This window comes from Lepus europaeus, chromosome 5 (assembly GCF_033115175.1).
Source record: "Lepus europaeus isolate LE1 chromosome 5, mLepTim1.pri, whole genome shotgun sequence".
Lineage (NCBI taxonomy): Eukaryota > Metazoa > Chordata > Mammalia > Lagomorpha > Leporidae > Lepus > Lepus europaeus.
The window spans coordinates 86,893,150-86,914,923 of NC_084831.1; the positions used below are offsets into that span (position 1 = coordinate 86,893,150).

At 40.4% G+C, this 21,774-nt stretch overlaps 1 protein-coding gene across 14 annotated transcripts in view; it reads left to right on the top strand.

The window, feature by feature from the left end:
* The window catches only part of CCDC18 (coiled-coil domain containing 18), a 174,360-nt gene that overhangs the window by 25,904 nt on the left and 126,682 nt on the right, over positions 1-21,774 (top strand). For 13 of the 14 annotated variants that reach the window (XM_062191757.1, XM_062191764.1, XM_062191752.1 and 10 more), the window contains 8 exons: positions 1,997-2,288; positions 5,207-5,331; positions 6,034-6,194; positions 11,167-11,390; positions 14,572-14,682; positions 16,120-16,251; positions 18,813-18,947; positions 19,063-19,140. In XM_062191757.1, coding sequence (XP_062047741.1) covers positions 1,997-2,288; positions 5,207-5,331; positions 6,034-6,194; positions 11,167-11,390; positions 14,572-14,682; positions 16,120-16,251; positions 18,813-18,947; positions 19,063-19,140 — 1,258 coding nt within the window. The remainder of the gene's footprint in view (positions 1-1,996; positions 2,289-5,206; positions 5,332-6,033; positions 6,195-11,166; positions 11,391-14,571; positions 14,683-16,119; positions 16,252-18,812; positions 18,948-19,062; positions 19,141-21,774) is intronic. The other variant, XM_062191758.1, reaches the window with a different exon arrangement.

Genomic DNA, 21,774 nt, shown 5'->3' on the forward strand with positions numbered 1-21,774 from the left:
CCTGTCAAAAAAAATAAAATAAAATAAATATTCCTAAAACTTTATGTTCAGAGTCTGACCCTTCAAAAATGTCCAAGGTTTTCTATACATTATCTGTGCCATCAAGAATGTGCTGGGGCTGATACTGTGGCACAGTGGGTTAAGCCACTCCCTGAGACATTGATATCCCATGTGGGCGCTGGTTGGAGTCAAGGCTGCTCAATATCTGATCCAGCTCCCTGCTAATGTGCCTGGGAAGGCAGCAGAGTGCCAGATGATACTCCTGGATTCAGCTTGGCCCAGCCCTGGTTGTTGCAGCTTTTTAGAGAGTGAACCAGGGGATGGAAGATCTCTCTTTTTCACTCCTTCTCTCTGTAACTCTGATTTTTTAATGAATAAATCTTAATAAAAAAAACCACAAAACTTTGTCTATGAAACTTAAAAAAACAAAACATGAATGCTAATGTAGTATTTAAAAGAATTCTTCTATGGGGCTGCTAGAATTGTGGCAAAGTGGGTAAAGCTGCCTCCTGCTGCAGCACCTCCATCTCATGAGCACCGGTTCGAGTCCCGGCTGCTCCACTTCCAATCTGGCTTTCTGTTAATGTGCCTGGGAAGGCAGTGGAGGATGGTGCAGGCGCATGGGCCTGCATGGAGTTCTAGGCTCCTGGCCTCAACCCCAGCCACTGTGGCCCATTGGGAAGTGAACCTGCAGATGGCAGACCCTGTCTGTCTCTCTGTAACTCTATCTTTCAAAATAAATAGATCTTTAAAAAGAGACAAAGATTTCTTCTAAGAACTAAGCATCCTTGATGCTGGTTCCTTAAGCTGGCTTTGCAATTATGTAGAGCCAATTTATTTTGACTCTTATTTCAGAAATCCTGCTATATATGGCTTACTTACCACTGATTCTAGTCTTGCTCATAGCCCTTTTAATTCTATGGGCTTAAAGTTCTCTTTATTTCTTGGTTTTTCTTCCTGTTTACACAAACCTATTCTCTGAGTTTTACCATGGATTCTTTTGATGTTTACATATACATTGGATAAAGAAACTACATTGCAGTTGCTACTTGGTTCTTATAAAGAACTATTAAATATAATTTCAGAGTTGTAAAAATGTAAAAAAAAAATGAAATATATTAACAGTTGTAAACATAAAATTATTTTAATGTTTGATGTATATATACATGTATGGATATATTAAGAAATATTATTGCCTGTTAATATGTTAATGGTAGATTAGAGTCTAACTTTTAAAATTGAATTTCATGCTTTTTTCTTATACTATCCAAAAGTTTTGGATCAGTGCTGTGCCACAACAGGTTAAGCTATCTCCTGCAGTGCTGGTATCCCATATTAGCTCTGATTTAAGTCCCAGCTGCTTCGCTTCAGATCTGCTCTCTGCTAATGTGCCTGGGAAAGCAGCACAAGATGGCCCAAGTACTTGGGCCCCTGCACCCACCTGAGAGACCTAGAAGAAACTCCTAGCTCCTGGCTTCAGCTTGGCTCAGCCCTGGCTATTGTAGCCATTTGGGGAGTGAACCAGTGGATGGAAGATCTTTCTGTTTCTCTGTCTCTCCCTCTCCCTCTCTCTCTCTCTGTCTCTCCTGCTCTCTCTCTCTCTCTCTAACTCTGCCTTTCAAATAAATATATTTATTTTTTGGAAAAAACAATGTTTCTTGATATTGCAAAATGCTATATTGGGAATTTTGGAGTTAGAGTCTTGTTTTACACATTTTTAAAAAAGGAACATAAATGCTTTTAAGGCAGTAGATCTGTCCTGCCCTACCATTTACTGTGAGATACTGAGCAATTTTGTGTCCTGCTTTTCCTTGATAAACAAGGAATAATATTAATGCCAACTACCGAAAGTGTAGGTGTCTAACAAGCATAAAGTAATAATTATGAACAAGTATTATTTCAGAGTTTGGCTTTTGAAAATGTTTAAAATGAAATTAACTAAATATGATTATGGAAAGTGAATACACATTTTCATTTTTATGCTTTTTCTTTATAGGCAGTTGAAAGAAGACAATAACAACGGGAAGGAAAAATTAAGAGTTATGGCAGTGAAGAATTCAGAAGTCATGGCACAATTAACTGAATCAAGACAAAATGTTCTAAAGCTAGAGAGTGAACTAGAGGACAAAGATGAAATTCTTAGAGAAAAATTTTCTCTAATGAATGAAAACCGAGAATTAAAGGTCCGCATTGCAACACAGAATGAGCGACTGGATTTGTGTCAGCAGGAAATTGAAAGTTCAAGGGTAGAATTGAGAAGTTTGGAAAAAATGATATCCCAGTTGCCAGTAAGTATGTGTGAAAAGAAGTGGACCATACTTGGCTATATATTAGAAAAGAAAAATTTGGCCGGCGCCGCAGCTCACTAGGCTAATCCTCTGCCTGCAGCACTGGCACCCTGGGTTCTAGTCCCGGTTGGGGTGCCAGTTCTGTCCCGGTTGCTCTTCCAGTCCAGCTCTCTGCAGTGGCCCGGGAAGGCAGTGGAGGATGGCCCAGGTCCTTGGGCCCTGCACCTGCATGGGAGACCAGGAGGAAGCACCTGGCTCCTGGCTTCGGATCAGCGCAGCGCGCTGGCCGCAATGCACTGGCCGTAGCGGTCACTTGGGGGGTGAACCAACAAAAAAAGGAAGACCTTTCTCTCTGTCTCTCTCTCTCTTCCTGTCTGACTCTGCCTGTTCAAAAGGAAAGGAAAAGAAAAATTTTACTGAAGCTTTCTTATAAGAGTCCATAGTTCTGTTCCTTTGTTTTTTATTTTAAATATTTATTTGAGTATTTGAAAGAGTTACACAGAGAGAGGAAGAGACAGAGAGAGATCTTACATTCACTGGTTCACTCACTAGCTTGCTTTAATAGCCAAGGCTGGGCCAGGCCAAAGCCAGAGCCAAGAGCTTCATGTGGGTTTCTCACATAGTTGGCAGGGGCTCAAATACTTGGGCCATCTTCTGCTTTCCCCAGGCTATTAGAGGGAACTGATAGGTAGTGTGGCAGCTGGGACAGGCACTGGTGCCCATGTTGGATGCTGGTGTCAAGGGGAAGCTTACTCACTATGCCACAATGCCAGCCCCTGTCATTGTTTTTTTAGCTTCTACTTTTTTCTTCTTTAGACTTCAGTCACCAGTTTCTTTTTTATCTAATCATTTTTTTTTTTCCCATATACTTTTCTACCATACTGTCCTTTCTCAGCCATTCAGATGCCATCTATTAAGAGTGGCACAGGAGGCCGGCACTGTGGTGCAGCGGCTAAAGCCCTGGCCTGAAGCATCAGCATTCCATATGGGCGCTGGTTTTAGTCCTGGCTGCTTCTCTTCCGATCCAGCTCTCTGCTATAGCCTGAGATAGCAGTAGAAGATGGCCCAAGTGCTTGGGCCCCTGTACCCGCGTGGGAGACCTGGAGGAAGCTCTTGGCTCCTGGCTTCAGATTGGCACAGCTCCGGCCGTTCGGCCGTTGCGGCCATCTGGGGAGTAAACCATCAGATGGAAGACCTCTCTCTCTCTCTCTCTCTCTGCCTCTCTGCCTCTCTGCCTTTCCTCCCTCTGTGTAACTCTGACTTTAAAATAAATAAATAAATCTTAAAAAAAAAAAAAAAAAAAGAATGGCACAGGGGCTAGTGTTGTAGCGTAGAATGCAGTGCTGGCATCCCGTATGGGCACTGATTGGAGTCCCAGCTGCTCTACTTCTGATCCAGCTCTCTGCTAATGGTCTGGGAGGGCAGCAGAAGATGGCCCAAGTCCTTGGGCCTCTGTACCCACATGAGACACCTGGAAGAAACTCTTGGCTCCTGGCTTTGGTCTGACCTACCCTGGGATGTTGCAGCCATCTGGGAAGTAAAGATCTCGCTATCTCTCCCTTCTCTCTCTCGTGGTGGCTTTACCTGCTATGCCACAGTGCTGACCCCCCCCCCCCCCATCATTTTATTTACACAAAAACAGCAACATGTCATTTTATTGGCAAAGAAAAGTATGCCCAAAAAAGTAAATAACTTGCCAAATTAGCAAGTAGTAGAATTTACATTAAAACATGATTCTTAGTTCTTAGCCCTCTGCCATGTCTGCTTTCTTTAATGCTGATTATTTACTTACGTTTTTAAATATATTATCTGTTTGCTCTGAGATTGGAAAGTATATGCAAGTAGCATTCATTTTAAATTGACTATTTAAGCTCAGTATCAAGAATTGTTTGATATATGATTCTTTACAATGGATGTGTGTATGTTTGATACAGTGTTTCATGCAGTGCTAAGAATAATATAGTGAATTTTTTTCCTTTTTACAAAGTGTTGATTTAGGTATCATTCAAAGATAGGAAACTTACCTTGCTCCTTTTCACAATTATTTTTTAAAAATTCTGTATTATTTAGTCATACAGAAAAGTACAGACCAGTATAGCATTTTACAAAATCTGGGACATGTTGTCATTTCAACTTCAGAGTTTTTTTATAATAAAATTTTACTGATAAAGCCGCTTTATGTATCTTGTCAGATCCAGTTCTTTCCCTCCCACCTCAGAAATGTTGGCTATTCTGGAATTCATGTATATCCTTCTCATTCATATTTTAAATATTGCCACATATAGATGCATTTAGAAATACATATAAAGAGAGCTTAGTATATTTTTGAAAATACTGCGTGTGCCACTGTAATTTTTCACTCATTATTTTGAGATGTATTTGTGGGGCCAGTGCTGTGGCGTAGAAGGTTGGGCCTTTACCTATAGTGCCAGCATCCCATATGAGTTCCAGCTTGAGTCCCTCCTTTTCCACTTCCAATCCAGCTCCCTATTAATATGCCTGAGAAAGCAGAAGAAGATGGCCCAAGTAGTTGGGCCCCCCACCCACATGGGAGACCTGGAAGAAGCTCCTGGCTTCTGCCTGGCCCAGCCTTGCCCCCGCCGTAGTGGCCATTTGAGGAGTAAACCAGCAGATGGAAGATCGATCTCTCTTTCTTTCTCTCTCTCCATCTCCTTCTCTCTCTGTATCTCTGCGCTTTCAAATTAAATCTTTTAAAAAAAGAGAGATGTATTCATATTGATTTATATAATCTAGTTTATTTAAACTATTGGTTTTCTATTTTAACATTTCATATTGTGTTTCTCCTATTGAACATGATTGCTTCCATTAGTTACAAACGATTTTTCAGGCTTGGAGTTCTGAATAAAAATTGTATCCCACATATATAAATTTACATGTATTTGTTTTTAAACTTGCAGTTAAAGAGAGAAATATTTGGTTTTAAATCATCTCTTCCAAAGCACCAGATGAGTACTTTATCAAACAAGGATGACAGTTCCGTTGGCTGCTGTGAGGCAAATAAATTGGTAATTTCGGAATTGAGGTACAATTTTCAGATTCTGGCATTATAACAAATAGAATGTTATTTAGTGATAATTAAACTAAAATCTTTAGTTGAGAAATGTTTTTAAATGGACAGAAAAGTCCAGATGGTATTGAAACAAATATTGGTGATTCTACAATAGTTGATTCTTCTTAACATTTTGTGATATTTGTTTCAAATCTGTTTCTCTACATAAAATATAAAACATTGTGAGATGCATAATATCCTCTGCTCTTTACTGCTAGTCCCATTCTCCCCCTAAGTATTCACTGTCGCAAATTGGATGTGTATTTTTCTATTTATTTTGTGTATGTTTTCACTTACATACACACACAGATATAATTGTAGTTTATGTTTATATTACTGTTTCATGCAGCATCATTTTAAAAACTGATTCACATTCAGATAGGTAGACAGGTTAATGGATGGATTTGTGTGGCTAGTTTCATTTTTGTTGTGTTTTGAGAGGCATAGAGAGCACCTGCACATCTGCTGGTTCATTCATCAAATTCCTACGAAGGCCAGGGCTGGACTGGGCTGGGCTGAGCTGAAGCTGAAGTTTGTGTATCTTCCTAAGAATTGACTAACACCAAAATTTTTAAATTTTTTACTAACTTGAAAAGTTAAAAAATAGTAAAAAACATTCTCTAAAAATATTTTTAGAGAATCTTTCTAATTTTGGCTTATTTTCTTTGGAATCAGGATTAAGCTTGCAATAAAAGAGGCAGAAATTCAAAAGCTTCATGCAAACCTGACTGCAAATCAGTTGTCTCTGAATCTTACTACTTCTAATGATAGCCAAGAAAGTGGCAAATTAAGTAATTTAGAAACAGAACCTGTAAAACTAGGTGGTAACCAAATAGGTGAGTATATTATATTGAATTATTTTAATAAATTATAATAAGACTTCTTGATAGTTTTTTAAATAAACAGATTATCATTGTTTTCAGTTATCAAATAAGCATAATTTTTGACTAGTTTTGGTCTGATAAGACAGGAAAAATTATTTCATAATTCCTGGATTTTTCATCATTCTCTGAACACAGGCTTTATTAAATGAAATTTACATCCAAAAAGATGCACTCTTTTAAAAATTTTTGAAATATTTTGTTTTATTTACTTGAAAAGTAGAAAGAGAAGCAAAGATCTTCTATCCACTGTCTCACTCTCCAAACACCATCAACAACCAAGCTTGAGCCAGGCCACAGCCAGGAACCCAGAACTCCCATATGGGTGGCAGGGACCCAGCTATTTTAACCATTGTCGCTATTTTCCAAAGATAAGATGCACCCATTTAAAATGTGCACTCTTTTAGGTTTTCTCAGATGTTTGTTTTTCTTTTTCTTTTCTTTTTTTTTTTTTTTTTGTTGACAGGCAGAGTGGACAGTGAGACAGACAGAGAAAGGTCTTCCTTTACCGTTGGTTCACCCTCCAATGGCCGCCTAGGCCGGCGCACTGCGCTGATCCAAAGGCAGGAGCCAGGTACTTCTCCTGGTCTCCCATGGGGTGCATGGCCCAAGCACTTGGGCCATCCTCCACTGCACTCCCTGGCCACAGCAGAGAGCTGGCCTGGAAGAGGGGCAACCGGGACAGAATCTGGCGCCCTGACTGGGTCTAGAACCCAGTGTGCTGGTGCCGCAAGGCCGAGGATTAGCCTATTGAGCCGCGGCGCTGGCCTCAGATGTTTGTTTTTCAATGTGTTTATATCCTTGTTAAAATTTAATTTTCTCTTTTTAAACATTTCATAAAGCAAAAATTTAGATTATTAATTTTATATCTCTTTTATAAGTATTTAATTATATAAACTTCCCTTTAAGTAATGCTTTGGCTGCATCTCACTAATTTTTATGTGTTGCATTTTCATTTATATTCAGTTTAAAATATAATCTCCCCTATCATTTCTTTGATTCATAGACCATGTGTGTTTTATTTTCAAATACTAGGGGATTTTCTAGGTATTTTTGTGCATTAATGATGGTCAGAGAGCATACTCTTTTATTTTGTTTATTTATTATTAAATGTTGATTTTATTTATTTGAAAGGCAGAATGATGGAGAGAGAAAGAGATCTTCTATCTGCCATTTCACTCCTCAAATGGCTATAATAGCCAGGGTTGGGCCAAGCCAAAGCCAGGAGCCCAAAACTCCATCCAGGTCTTCCATGTGGGTGGAAGGGGCCCAAGTATTTTGGCCATCTTATGCTGCCTTCCCAGGTGCCTTAGCAGGGAATTAGATCAGAAGTGAAATGGCCAGGACTCAAACTGGCACACTTAAACTCCAAAAGATTGATAGATTAAATGGAAATGACCTAAATATTCCAATAAAATTCCAATTAATAAACAAAAAATGGATAAAAACTCGGGACTGAATTGCATGCTTTCTGTACCATCTTGGTATTTATTACATTTTGTTCATCTTTTCTGTTGTTTTTTGGATAAATATATGTTGGTATTTCATTTTTTATATCCACTGTAGGTTTTTTTTTTCTTTATATGGTTGCCCTAGGGCTAATAAATATATCTTTTTTCAAGATTTATTTACGGAGAAGGTGAGGCAGAGGCACACACACTGAGAGAAAGAGGGGTCTTCTACCTGCTGGTTCACTTCCCAAATGACTGCAGTGGCTAAGCCATTCTAACAAATGTGTCTATTGGGGCCATTGCTGTGATACAGCAGGTAAAGCCACTGCCTATGGTGCCAGCATCCCATATGGACACCAGTTTGAACCCCGGTTGCTCCACTTCTTTTTTTTTTTTTTTTTTTTTTTAATTTTTGACAGGCAGAGTGGACAGTGAGAGAGAGACAGAGAGAAAGGTCTTCCTTTTGCCGTTGGTTCACCCTCCAATGGCCGCTGCGGTAGGCGCGCTGCGGCCGGCGCACCACGCTGATCTGATGGCAAGAGCCAGGTGCTTCTCCTGGTCTCCCATGGGGTGCAGGGCCCAAGGACTTGGGCCATCCTCCACTGCACTCCCTGGCCACAGCAGAGAGCTGGCCTGGAAGAGGGGCAACCGGGACAGGATCGGTGCCCCGACCGGGACTAGAACCCGGTGTGCCGGCGCCGCAAGGCGGAGGATTAGCCTAGTGAGCCGAGCCGCGGCGCCGTCCCCGGTTGCTCCACTTCTGATCCAGCTCTCTGCTATGGCCTGGGAAAGCAGTAGAAGATGGCCCAAGTGCTTGGGCCCCTGTATCAGTGTGGGAGATCCGGAGGAAGCTCCTGGCTTCTGGCTTCAGATCTGCACAACTCCGGCCTTTGTGGTCATCTAGGAAGTGAACCAGCGGATGGAAGACCTCTCTCTCTCTCTCTCTCTCTCTCTCTCTCTCTCTGCCTCTCCTCTCTCTCTGTGTAACTCTGACTTTCAAATAAATAAATAGATCTTTAAAAAAAAAACAAAAACAAATGTGTCTATCAGAGTCTCTCTTCAAATAGGATAGCAGCAGAAATGACAGCTAAGAAAATAAGATATGGAAGTGATTAAATAGAATGGTGAAGAGGATAGTGTTATTAGCAACGAGAATGCTAGTTATTAGAGGTAGTAATGAATATGTCATTGATTTTTTTTTTTTTTATTTGACAAGTAGAGTGATAGACAGTGAGAGAGAGAGAGAGAGAGGTGTTCCTTCCATTGGTTCACTCCCCTAATGGCCACTAGGGCAGGCGCTGTGCCGATGCGAAGCCAGGAGCCGGGTGCTTCCTCCCAGTCTCCCATGTGGGTGCAGGGACCCAAGCACTTGGGCCATCCTCCACTGCACTCCTGGGCCACAGCAGAGAGCTGGACTGGAAGAGGAGCAACCAGGACTAGTACCTGGAGCCCCAACCGGGACTAGAACCCGGGGTGCCAGCGCCGCAGGCGGAGGATTAGCCAAATGAGCCACAGCGCTGGCCCAGTCATTGGTTTTCTTGATATCAAACAAGCATAGTCAACAACAGCTTAAAAGGTGAAAGGTTATGGATGTGGAAAAGAAAGGGAAAAATGGATATTTATGCCACCTGGAAGGCAAAGTGCCTTTCTACCTGTTTTTACATCTGTGTGAGTTCTCATGTAGTTACTTGTATTAATGCCTCTTTGAAGTACTCCCGAGGGGCAGGCCTTTCGTGTAGTGGTTAAGATGCCACATCCTCTATTGGAGTACCTGGGTTTGATTTCAACTTTGGGCTCCTTTTTCCAGCTTCCTACTGATGCAGACCCTGAGAAGCAGTGATAATGGCTCAAGTGATTGAGTTTTCTGCCACTTATATGGGACATCTGGATTGGGTTCCTGGCTTTTGTAGGCATTTGGGAAGTAAACCAACAGATGGCAGATGTCTCTTTTCCCACTCTTGCTTTCTTTCAAACAAATAAATAAAACATTTTTTAAAGATTTATTTATTTATTCGAAAGTTAGAGTTACACAGAGAGAGAGGAGAGGCAGAGAGAGAGGTCTTCCATCCAATGGTTCACTCCCCAGTTGGCTGCAATGGCCAGAACTGTGCCGATCTGAAGCCAGGAGCTTCCGCCGGGTCTCCTACATGGGTGTGGGGGTCCAAGGACTTGGGCCATCTTTCTACTGTTTTCCCAGGCCATAGCAGAGAGCTGGATGGGAAGTGGAGCAGCCGGGTCGCGAACCAGCGCCCGTAAGGGATGCCAGCGCTTCAGGCCAGGGCGTTAACCTGCTGAGTCACAGTGCCGGCTCCAATAAAACATTTTTTTAAAGATTTATTTAATTTATTTGAAAGGCAGAGTTAGAGGGAGAGGCAGAGAAACAGAGAAAGATCTATCTGCTGATTTACTCCCTAAATGAACACAACAGCCTGACTTGGGCCAGACCAGAGCCAGGAGCCAGGAGCTTCTTCCAGGTCTCCCACGATGTTGCAAGGGCCCAAGCACCTGGGCTGTCTTCTACTGCTTTCCCAGGCACATCAGCAGGGAACAGGATTGGAAGTGGAGCAGCCAGGACATGAACCGGCACCCATATGGGATGCCAGTATCGAAGGTGGCAGTTTTACCTGCTATGCCACAACACCAGCCCCATAAATGAAACTTTTAAGAAGTACTTCTGAAAGCTTATAATTACCTTAGAGTAGGACTAGGCATATATGTTTACAGTTGAGAAAGAATGTAGTCAAACCAACTATTTAATATCTGAATAGTTTTTAAAAACATCACTGAATTCTCACCAGCCACACTGTCAATGAAGAAAATGGTACTAGGAAGGATTCACTGTTTACAGCTTTTGAACCTGCATCTACTTACAGTATAAAAATATTCTTAATGTTCTTAGATTGTCTAAATATATTTTATGTTTAACTTCAGTTTAAGAAAAGAGAACAACTTTTTTCCAAGTTTTTTTTCTGATTTCTCTCAAAAAAATGGGATTTTAAAAGATGAGAAAACATGCTTAAATTTCTAGTATAGAGAGAAATGCTCTCCACCTATCTAGAAAAGTAAATAATTCAGAAGAATTTTCTGCCTCTTCTATATTTAATTTAGAAAATGTCTTACAACCATATTTCTTTTTTATTTTTTTATTTATTTTTACTTTATTGTTTATTTGACAGGTAGAATTATAGACAGTGAGAGAGAGACAGAGAGAAAGGTCTTCCTTCCATTTGGTTCACTCCCCTAATGGCTGCCATGGCTGGCACTGCGCTGATCCAAAGCCAGGAGCTGGGTGCTTCCTCCCGGTCTCCCATGCTACGACCATATTTCTTAATTATGTTTTCTTTATTGTATGGCTCATTCTCTCTTCCTTTTATTAGTATTCATTACATCAGAAACTATGTGATTAAAATTTTCAGTTATTTAAGTAGATGTTCTTAAAATTTTATTCAGAACAATTGTCTTTTTATGTTTATTAGCAGAAAGTATAAGAAATCAAAGTCAACTTACTGCAAACAAACAATATGAGAGAGAGAAGCAAAGACTTGCTACTGGAATAGAAGAACTACGTGCCAAGCTGATGCAAATAGAAGCTGAAAATTCTGATTTGAAGGTTAACATGGCTCACAGAACTAGTCAGTTCCAGCTAATTCAAGAGGAGCTGCTAGAGAAGGCTTCAAACTCCAGCAAACTAGAAAGTGAAGTAAGCCTGAAATTTGCTGAGTGTATGTACCAAATGAGATACGAAGAGGATATCATTGCAGGGTGTTGTGAAAATTCTATGTAAGCATACAGGTTAAGCCCAGATTTATAAGTTTGGGGGGAAAATGGTACCATACAAGTTATAAATTCTTTTGAAATTATTTTTTGAAAAATTTCTGTTTTAACCTATGTTAGGATAAAACTCTATAATTAAAAGGTCTCAAATTTAGTGGAACTAATACTGCATTGCAGTTGGTTACTTCTTTCTTTTTTATTTATTTATTTATTTTTTGACAGGCAGAGTGGATAGTGAGAGAGAGAGAGACAGAGAGAAAGGTCTTCCTTTTTGCTGTTGGTTCACCCTCCAGTGGCCGCTGCGGCCGGCACATCTCGCTAATCCGAAGCCAGGAGCCAGGTGCTTCTCCTGGTCTCCCACGCGGATGCAGGGCCCAAGCACTTGGGCCATCTTCCACTGCATTCCTGGGCCATAGCAGAGAGCTGGCCTGGAAGGGGGGCAACCGGGATAGAATCCGGCGCCCCAACCGGGACTAGAACCTGGTGTGCTGGCGTGCAAGGCGGAGGATTAGCCTGTTAAGCCACGGCGCCGGCCTTTTTTATTTATTTTTTTATGACAGGCAGAGTGGACAGTGAGAGAGAGAGACAGAGAGAAAGGTCTTCCTTTTCCATTGGTTCATCCCCAATGGCCGCTGTGGTTGGCACACCGTGCTGATCTGAAGCCAGGAGCCAGGTGCTTCTCCTGATCTCCCATGCAGGTGTAGGGCCCAAGGACCTGGGCCATCCTCCACTGCACTCCCGGGCCATAGCAGAGAGTTGGACTGGAAGAGGAGCAACCGGGACAGAATCCGTCACCTTAACTGGGACTAGAACCCAGTGTGCCGGCGCCGCAGGTGGAGGATTAGCCTAGTGAGCCACGGCACCGGCCTGGTTATTTCTTTCACTCATAGATTACCTATGCTTCTTTCACAGTATAAGTTAAAATGGCCAGTGCACATTTATAAGTAAAGAATTTGGATTATGTGTTTGAAAGAAAAGGAATAGCAATAGCAGATTACAAATTTTTGCAAACATTGGAACCACCTAGGAAGCCTGCCAAGCTTGCAGATTTCTGGGTTCTGGTCTAGCAATTGTGATTAAGAAGACAAGGAGTATGGCTCAGGAATCTGCATTTTTGAACAATTACATGTGAATCTGATACAGATATGCTGTTGATTACATTTTGAGAAGGGGGTATTATGTCTTTTGAGATTATCCAATCTTCATATTCAGTGAAACTAGGACAAGGATACCCTGTTAGCTAATTGTGGAACAGGACCACATGTATATATGTTATAATCAACTTACAAATCAGATGCTACAATCTATTCTACTGGGGTACTTTTTTTTTTTTTTTTTGACAGGCAGAGTGGACAGTGAGAGAGACAGAGAGAAAGTTCTTCCTTTGCCTTTGGTTCACCCTCCAATGGCTGGCGCGGCTGGCGCGCTGCAGCCGGCGCACCGTGCTGATCCGATGGCAGGAGCCAGGTGTTTCTCCTGGTCTCCCATGCGGGTGCAGGGCCCAAGCACTTGGGCCATCCTCCACTGCACTCCCTGGCCACAGCAGAGAGCTGGCCTGGAAGAGGGGCAACAGGGACAGAATCCGGAGCCCCGTCCGGGACTAGAACCCGGTGTGCCAGCGCCGCAAGGTGGAGGATTAGCCTGTTGAGCCACGGCGCCGGCCTGTCTACTGGGGTACTTTTTAAATGTCTGATTTCCCTGTCTGAAAGTCTATATCCAAGGCCAAGGGAAAGACATCTGGGATATGAACTATGTTCATAATGAAAAAGGAGAGTTAATCAGTTTATTGGTACAAACACCAGCTTGCTTAGAAAACTGAAGTTCTAAGAAGTTCTGAGATTGGCCGGCGCTGCGGCTTAATAGGCTAATCCTCCGCCTGCGGCGCCTGTACTCCGGGTTCTAGTCCCGGTCGGGGCGCCGGATTCTGTCCTGGTTGCCCCTCTTCCAGGCCAGCTCCTCTCTGCTATGGCCCGGGAAGGCAGTGGAGGATGGCCCAGGTGCTTGGGCCCTGCACCCACATGGGAGACCAGGAGAAGCACCTGGCTCCTGCCTTCGGATCAGCGCGGTGAGCTGGTCGCAGCACGCCGGCCTAGGCGGCCATTGGAGGGTGAACCAATGGCAAAAGGAAGACCTTTGTCTCTGTCTCTCTCTCTCACTGTCCACTCTGCCTGTCAAAAAAAAAAAAAAAGAAAAAAAAAGAAAAAAAAAGTTCTAAGATTAATAACTTTTTTTTTTTTAAATTACAAAAGTAGCACAGTTTTTATGAAAATGTTAAAAATACAGACAAGAAAAAAGTAAATAAACTGTTGATAATTCTACTACCAGGAGTAAATGCTATTACCATTTTATTATAATAATTTCAGTATTTTACAGTTTTTTTAAAAAAATGTGTTATGCTACAATCCTATATCTTATTTGTGTATAAGAGTCTGAATTAAGTTACCGATGTGATGGATAGGTAAAATAAGTGATTCATATCCCTGATTTTTCTTTCACTATTTGTTTTTCATCTAAATTGCCTCTTAGTTCTTAAAGTACTTGTAATTACATAGATTAAAGGGTTATTTACTTTGCATCCTATATGTTTATTTTCCATTAATTTGCCCAGTTTATCAAGATAGTGGTTTTTTTTTTTTTTAAAGATTTATTTATTTATTTGAAAGTCAGAGTTACACAGAGTGAGAAGGAGAGGCAGAGAGAGAGAGAGAGAGAGAGAGAGAGAGAGAGAGAGAGAGAAAGGCAGACACACACACAAAGGTCCCCCATCTGCTGGTTCACTCTCCAGTTGGCTACAATGGCCGGAGCTGCTCCCATCCGAAGCCAAGAGCCAGGAGCTTCTTTCGGATCTCCCATGCGGGTGCAGGGGCCCAGGGACTTGGGCCATCTTCTACTGTTTTCCCAGGCCATAGCAGTGAGCTGGATGGGAGGTGGAGCAGCTGGAACTTGAACCGGCACCCCTATGGGATGCCAGCGTTGGCTTTACCCGCTATGCCACAGCACCGCCCCTTAGTGTTTTTGAATGTGGAGAAGAGGGGCAGGTATTTGATTTTAGGGTACATGTCTTTGTCTTAAAAAATAATTCTGAAATTTTTTCAATTTTTTTTCAGATGACAAAGAAATGTTCTCAACTTTTAACTCTAGAGAAACAACTGGAAGAAAAAATAGTTGCTTATTCCTCTATTGCTGCAAAAAATGCGGAACTAGAACAGGAGCTAATGGTAAAACCCTTTTTGGAATAAGTTTATTGTGACTTTTAGGCACTTAACTTGTGACACCATGTTTCAGTATAATTATTATAAAATATGCCAAATAGGAAAGTTTAAATTCTACTTAAACTCTTCCAATCAATTTTTCTTTTGATATTTTTAAATTGATAGACTAACTTGGCAAGTTTTTATCCAAGTTTTGTCATTTTTATCCTTAAATACTTGAAGAAAGTGCTAGTTCTTTGATATACTTCTCAATATTAAAATAGCTAATCATCTCATTTTGCTAAAATATTTTTAAATGACTGTTTTGTTAAAGTTTGAAGTATTATCTACTGTGGTTCTTTAAAGAATAGAATATGACAGATTTAATGCTTGACTAATGTATTTTTTTAAAAGATTTATGTATTTGAAAGCTGAGTTACAGAGAGGCAGAGGCAGAGAGAGAGGTCTTCCATCTGCCAGTTCAATCTCCAAGTGGCCCCAGTGGCCAGATCTGGTCCAATCTGAAGCCATGAGCCAGGAGCTTCTTCCAGGTGTCCCACATGGGTACAGGGGCCTAAGGACTTGGGCCATCTTTTGCTGCTTTCCCAGGCCTTAGCAGAGAGCCAGATCAGAAGTGAAGCAGTTGGGATTCAAACTGGTGCCCATGTGGATGCCAGCATTGCAGGTGCCAGCTTTACCCTCTATGCCACAGCGCCAGTCCCAATGAATTTTATTTTAGAAGATTTATTTATTTCTTTGAAAGTGAGAGTTATGGAGAGAAAGAGAGACAGAGAGAGATCTTCCATCTGCTGGTTCACTCCCCAGATGGCTGTGACAGCAAGGGCTAAGTCAGGTCAAAGCAGGAGCCAGGAGCTTCATCCAGCATTCCCACATGCGTAGCAGTGGCCCAACACTTGGGCCATTCTCCGCTGCTTTTCCCAGGCAATTAGCAGATAGCTGGATTAGAAGTGGAGCAGCCAGGACACAAACTGGTCCCCATATGAGATGCCGACATCGCAGGCAGCATCTTTCTCCGCTACACCACAATGCCTTCCCCCCTTGCCTTTTGTTTTTAAAGATTTATTTATGATTATTTATTTCAGAGAGTTAGAGAGAGAGAGAGAGAGAGAGAGAGAGAGAGAAAGAGATTTTCCATCTGCTGGTTCACTCTCCAGGTGGCTGCAGTGGCCAGGGTTGGGCCAGGCCAAAGCCAGGAGCTTCTTCTGGGTCACCCACGTTGGTGCAGGGGCCCAAAAACTTGGGCCATTATCTGCTGCTTTCCCAGACACATTAGCCAAGAGCTGGATCATAAGTGGAGCAGCAGGGACTTAAATTGGTATTCACTTGATGTCAGTGTCGTAGGCAGCAGCTTACACCACTTTGCTTCAATGTCCACCCTGACTCGTATACTTTGTTAAAGAACTGTTTTCAATTATGTTCTCCTAATGTGCCTTGTATTTCTAGGAAAAAAATGAAAAAATAAGAAGTTTAGAAACGAATATCAATACAGAGCATGAGAAAATTTGTCTAGCCTTTGAAAAAGCAAAGAAAATTCATCTTGAGCAGCATAAAGAAATGGAAAAGCAAATTGAAAGGGTAAGTAATGCATATTTAGTGTTAAAAAGAACCTTAAACATTTCTAGCCCAGTGTTGGTAATTTTGTATTTAAGGAGACAGAGACACAGAAAAGCTAGTGGCAAAAATTGTAATTTGAATCCTATTCCTCCTGAACTATTTTTCCAGTACTTTCTTATATGGTATGCCTTCCATATAAGGTTTTGTTTTTTGTTTTTTTTTTTTTTTGACAGGCAGAGTGGACAGAGAGAGAGACAGAGAGAAAGATCTTCCTTTGCCGCTGGTTCACCCTCCAATGGCCGCCTAGGCTGGTGCGCTGCAGCCGGCGCAACACGCTGATCCGAAGCCAGGAGCCAGGTGCTTCTCCTGGTCTCCCATGCGGGTGCATGGCCCAAGCACTTGGGCCATCCTCCACTGCACTCCCGGGCCACAGCAGAGAGCTGGCCTGGAAGGGGGGCAACCGGGATAGAATCCGGCGCCCCAACCGGGACTAGAACTCTGTGCCGGCGCCGCAGGTGGAGGATTAGCCTATTGGGCCGCGGCGCCAGCTCTCATATAAGTATTAATTATTATTTTTACTTTATCAAAGTAAAAGTGATTCTATAGACTCTATTTCCTTAGAGATATAGGTTAATTGAAGATTGGACGAGAGAAAAAAAGAGTTAGAAGTAAAACAGATTGAACCAAATCTTAAGGCTAAATAAAAAAGATTATTTGAATGAGCTTAATAATTCAAAAGGAAGGAATCAGTGAAACTTCAATTTAGATATTATTTAGTCTGAAAAATAGGAAAAAAAGATTTGGAAAAAAAATTGAACAGAGTCTTAAGGACCTGTGGGACAATTTAATATGACCTAGCATTCATGCTGTCAGAGTTCCAGAAGGTGAGAAGGATGAGGTTGATGCAGAAGAGTATTTGAAGGGATAATGACTGAAAACTTTTGCAAATTTGATGAAAAAATATATTTACAAATTCAACAAGATCAAATAGGTAAAAAACCATACATATCAAGATCCTTATTAAAAACTTTAACAAAAAAAATCATAAAAGTACCCAGAGATAAAAAATACTGCCTGGAGGGGAAAAACATTTCAAATTATTGCATCTTTTTCAAGGAAGTAAGGAGATGGAAGAACAACATTTGTTTCAGTGCTGAAAGATAAAACCTGTCAACCTTAAGTTTATGTCCAACAAAGTAATCTATAGTAATTAAGGCAAAATAAAGAATTCTTAGATGAAAGACAACTCTGAATTTATCACCAGATAAATTTCTAGAAAGTTCTTTAGGCAAAATGAAACAATTCCAGAGGTAAACTTGGAATAAAGGAAGAGCAACAATAGTAGTATATATTTTCATAAATATAATAGATTATTTTCTCCTCTAAAGATTTTTATACTATGACAGTTGAAAAAATTAGAATATTTTCTTGTAAAGTATGTTAGTGTAATACTTGTGAAAATTATACTATAAAGGAGGAAAGCTAAAGAGTCCTATATTTTATTTATTTGTTTGAAAGGCAGGGTAACAGAGAGAGGTCCTCTATTTGCTGATTTATTTCCCAAAAGGCTGTCAAGAATTCCATCTCAGCCTCTGATGTGGATGGCAAGGACCCAAGTGTTTTGGGTCATCATCTGCTGCCTCCCCATTGCATTAACAGGAGATTGCATGCAAAGCAGCGGTGGGATTTGATTCTAGAGACTGTAATATGAGATGCGGGCATCCCAACTGACAGCCTAACCTACCACAGCAAAATTCCTGCCACAGTTTGTAAATTTTTATAGTTTTGCATTTCACTTTAAATGGCAAAATATTACTTCTGGACCAGTATTATGACATAGTGGGTAAATACTCCCAGTGATGCCGATATCCTACATGGATGCTGGTTATGTCTTGGTTTCCCCACTTCCAATCCAACTTCCTGATAATGGCCTGGGACAAACAGCAGAAGATGGCCCAAGTATTTGGGCCCCTGCACCCGTGTGGGAGACCTGGATGAAGCTCCTGGCTCTTGGCTTCAGCCTAACCCAGCTCTGGCTGTTGCAGCCATCTGGGGAGTGAACCAACAGAGGAAAGATTTCTCTCTCTCTCTCTCTCTCTCTCTCTCCCTCCCTCTCCCTCCCTCCCTCCCTCTCTTTCTATAAGTCTGACTTTCAAATAAATACATAAACCTTTTTTTAAAAAAGTGCATTGTAAAATGTTAAATATGTGTATCATAATCTCTTGAGCAACTACTAAGAAACTAGATGTAGAAAAATGCAATAAAATAGAATTCTAAAAACAGTCAAATAATTTCAAGTAGGCCTGGAAAAGAAAAATGAGAACGAAAAACAGGAGACAAAGAGAAAACTTATAATGAAATGGTAAGCTTAAATCCAGACATAGCAGTAGAATTTTAAAATAAATGAAAAAAATTGAGTTCTGGAAGGAAAAAAATTAACCCAAAATCATAGTTGGTGACATCAGCATTACTTTTTCCTGTAATTGATAGAACTTAGACAAAATATCAATAAGGATTTAGAACATGTTTAATGTTTCAAAATTTTAAAAAATTTAATATGAAAATCCTGATTTTATGTTTAGCTTGAAGCTCAACTAGTGAAAAAAGATCAACAGTTTAAAGAACAAGAGAAGACTATGTCTATGTTGCAACAAGATATAATATGTAAACAACATCACCTTGAGTCACTAGATAGACTCTTGACAGAAAGCAAAGGGGTAAGGTCATCTTTGTAAGAGTGCTATTTAAAAGCTAATAGTTTATGATTCTGTAATATACCTTGAATCTAATTACATTAATTATATAATAACCTATGTTTTCCCATGCTCTCAGGAAATGGAAAAGGAAAATATGAAGAAAGATGAAGCTTTGAAAGCACTACAGAACCAAGTGTCTGAAGAAACAATCAAGGCTAGTATAATAATATTAAAAAAATTTTTATTATTGGAGACATTCTTTGGATTTTTTTCTTTTCTCTATAAATTGTAAAAATTGTGTCCCTAAAAGTCAATTAAGAGCTAAACTCAGTTTCTGTAAGTAAGCTTTTTAATGTGAGTTATAATCTTAATTTCTTGATAGTTGGTATTTAACTTTTAGATTATTTAGCTTATCTTTGTCTTAAATGGATTTTTAAATCTTAAAAATGTTTTTAACTGTAATTATCACTCAGTATTATTGCCAATAAAGAAATAACTGAGAAAGTGAAACAAGCCAGAACTAAAAGCAGCCTAATTTTGCTTGTTTTGACCAATTCTGCCATAAGGTAAATTAGAAGGTAGATCCAAAATATCCAGCTAAAATATGATTTTGTGTGTAGTATGTCTTCATGGTTCAAAACATTGGCTTTGTTGCTAAATTGCCTTCAGTCAGAGTGACTGTAACCCTAGCCAGGTTATTTAAGCTCTCTGAGCTTTAATTATTTTAATCTGTAAAATAACAGAATACCCTGGGAGAGCTTAATGCATTAAATGAAATGTATGAAGAACTCAGCGTATACTGGATTACTCAAAGTTTAATAAATAGCTACCATACACTAGTTCCTGCTTATCTGTGGCTTCACATTCCCAGAGTTAGTTATCTTAGGTCAACCACAGTCTGAAAATATTAAGTGGAAATTTCTAGAAATAAACAATTTGTAGGTTTTAAATTGTGCACCTATCTGAGTAGTAAAGTGAAATCTTGTGCTGTTCCCTCTCAGTCCTGGAATGAATATGAATCATCCCTTTTGTGCAGTGTATCCATATTTTACTGGTTGAAGTCCTGTCTCCTCTGCTTCTGATCCAGCTTCCTGCTAATGTGCACCCCGGGAGGCAGCAGATCATGGCAGAAGTACTTGGGCCCCGGCCACTGACATGGGAGACTCTCTCTCTCTCTCTCTATCTCTCTCTCTCTCCCCCCCTTTCAAATAAAATGAAAACAGATATTTTTTAAAATAAAAAATAAGCTTTAACAAAAGAAATTTCAAGCCCACAAAAAAATTGAAAGAATAGTATAGAAAGCACTTGGTACTTTTCACCTAGCTTCATTAAACTTTAGCTGTACCCGCATCATTTCTCTACATACAAATGCATGCATGTGTGTGCACCTACCTGTCACCACCATAATTCCTTTTTGCCAACCACCTGAAAGAAGGTAGCATATATCATCATACTTTACAACTTTATTGCTTAAACAAAAGAACCTTTCTCTTATTAACCGTATCACTAATACATAGTAGAGAATGTGAACATTAGTTCAATATCTTCATTCAACGTATAATTGATTCTGAAATTTTCCCAATTATTTAAAAATGTCCTCTGTGGCTCTCCTACTGAAAGTATGGTTAATGGACCAACAACAGCAGCATCACCTGGGAGGTTGTTAGACCTACAGAATATCTAGTCATGCTCCAGAACTAGGACCAAAGTCAATTAAGTGAGATGCCACTGGTGCAGAATTTAAGGAGACACTCTCCAGATTATACAAGTAAAAAGGATCCGCACTTGCATGACCCTGAGAGTAAGTGCCTCCTTAAATTCTGAGCTCTAGGTATCTCCCTTCCCTCACTCTAATCTTAGCCCTGATACAGAAACAGAATCTATTTCTTACCTTTTTTTAAAAAATGTATTTATTTAAGGCAGAGTATCACAGAGGATGGGAGAGACAGAGAGAAAAAGAAGTCTTTCATCTGCTAGTTCCCTCCCCAAGTGGCCCCAGTGGTCAGGGTTAGGCAAGCTGAAGCCAGGAGCTCGCAAGGGGACCGGAGCTCAAGTAATTGGGCCACCTTCCACTGCTGCTCCAGGTGCATTAGTAGGGAATTGATTTGGAAGCAGAGCAGTCAGGATTCTAGTATTCCAATATGGAGTGCTGGCAGTGGCTTAACGCACTGTGCCATGGTGCCATCCCACAGAATCTGTATCTCAATGGAGTATACATGGAAATGTTAAAACCTGAGAGATACTAGCTTGCTCAATCTACAGTTCAGTTATAATTTGTGGTTTAGATTCCCCCAGTCTATAAGTCTATACCAAGTTCACTCTTTCTTTTCTTTTTTTTTTTTTTTTTGTGACACTGACTTTTGAAAAATTTAGGTCAACAGAAACACAATATGGGTTCCATTGTTTCACATCAGGAGGCACATAGTCATAATATCAGACTACCTCATTAATGTCCGTGTCAATTTTAGATCTTAATTAATGTGGACTGCTAGATCTCACTGTTGTTAAGGACATATTTTTCCCTTAGTGGTTAGCAAACAAACCGTAGTTAATTTTTGAGGCCATGTGAATATCTTGTTCCTCATTAACCTTATAACCAGTGGTTGTCACATCTAGTGATGAGCCTTGGCAGAATGAATTATTACATCATTAATTATTAGATAATAATACTGTGACAGTCATAAATTTTATTTTTCTCTCTTTATATCAATGCCCATTCTCTCCCTTAAGAAATAAAACTGATAGTTATACCCTTCATAAAACAAATGTTAATTTAAAAGTGATTACTCTGGTACAGCTTACAGTTACCTGCAAGAGGTAACATTTTTTCTCCCCTTTCCTGTTCATC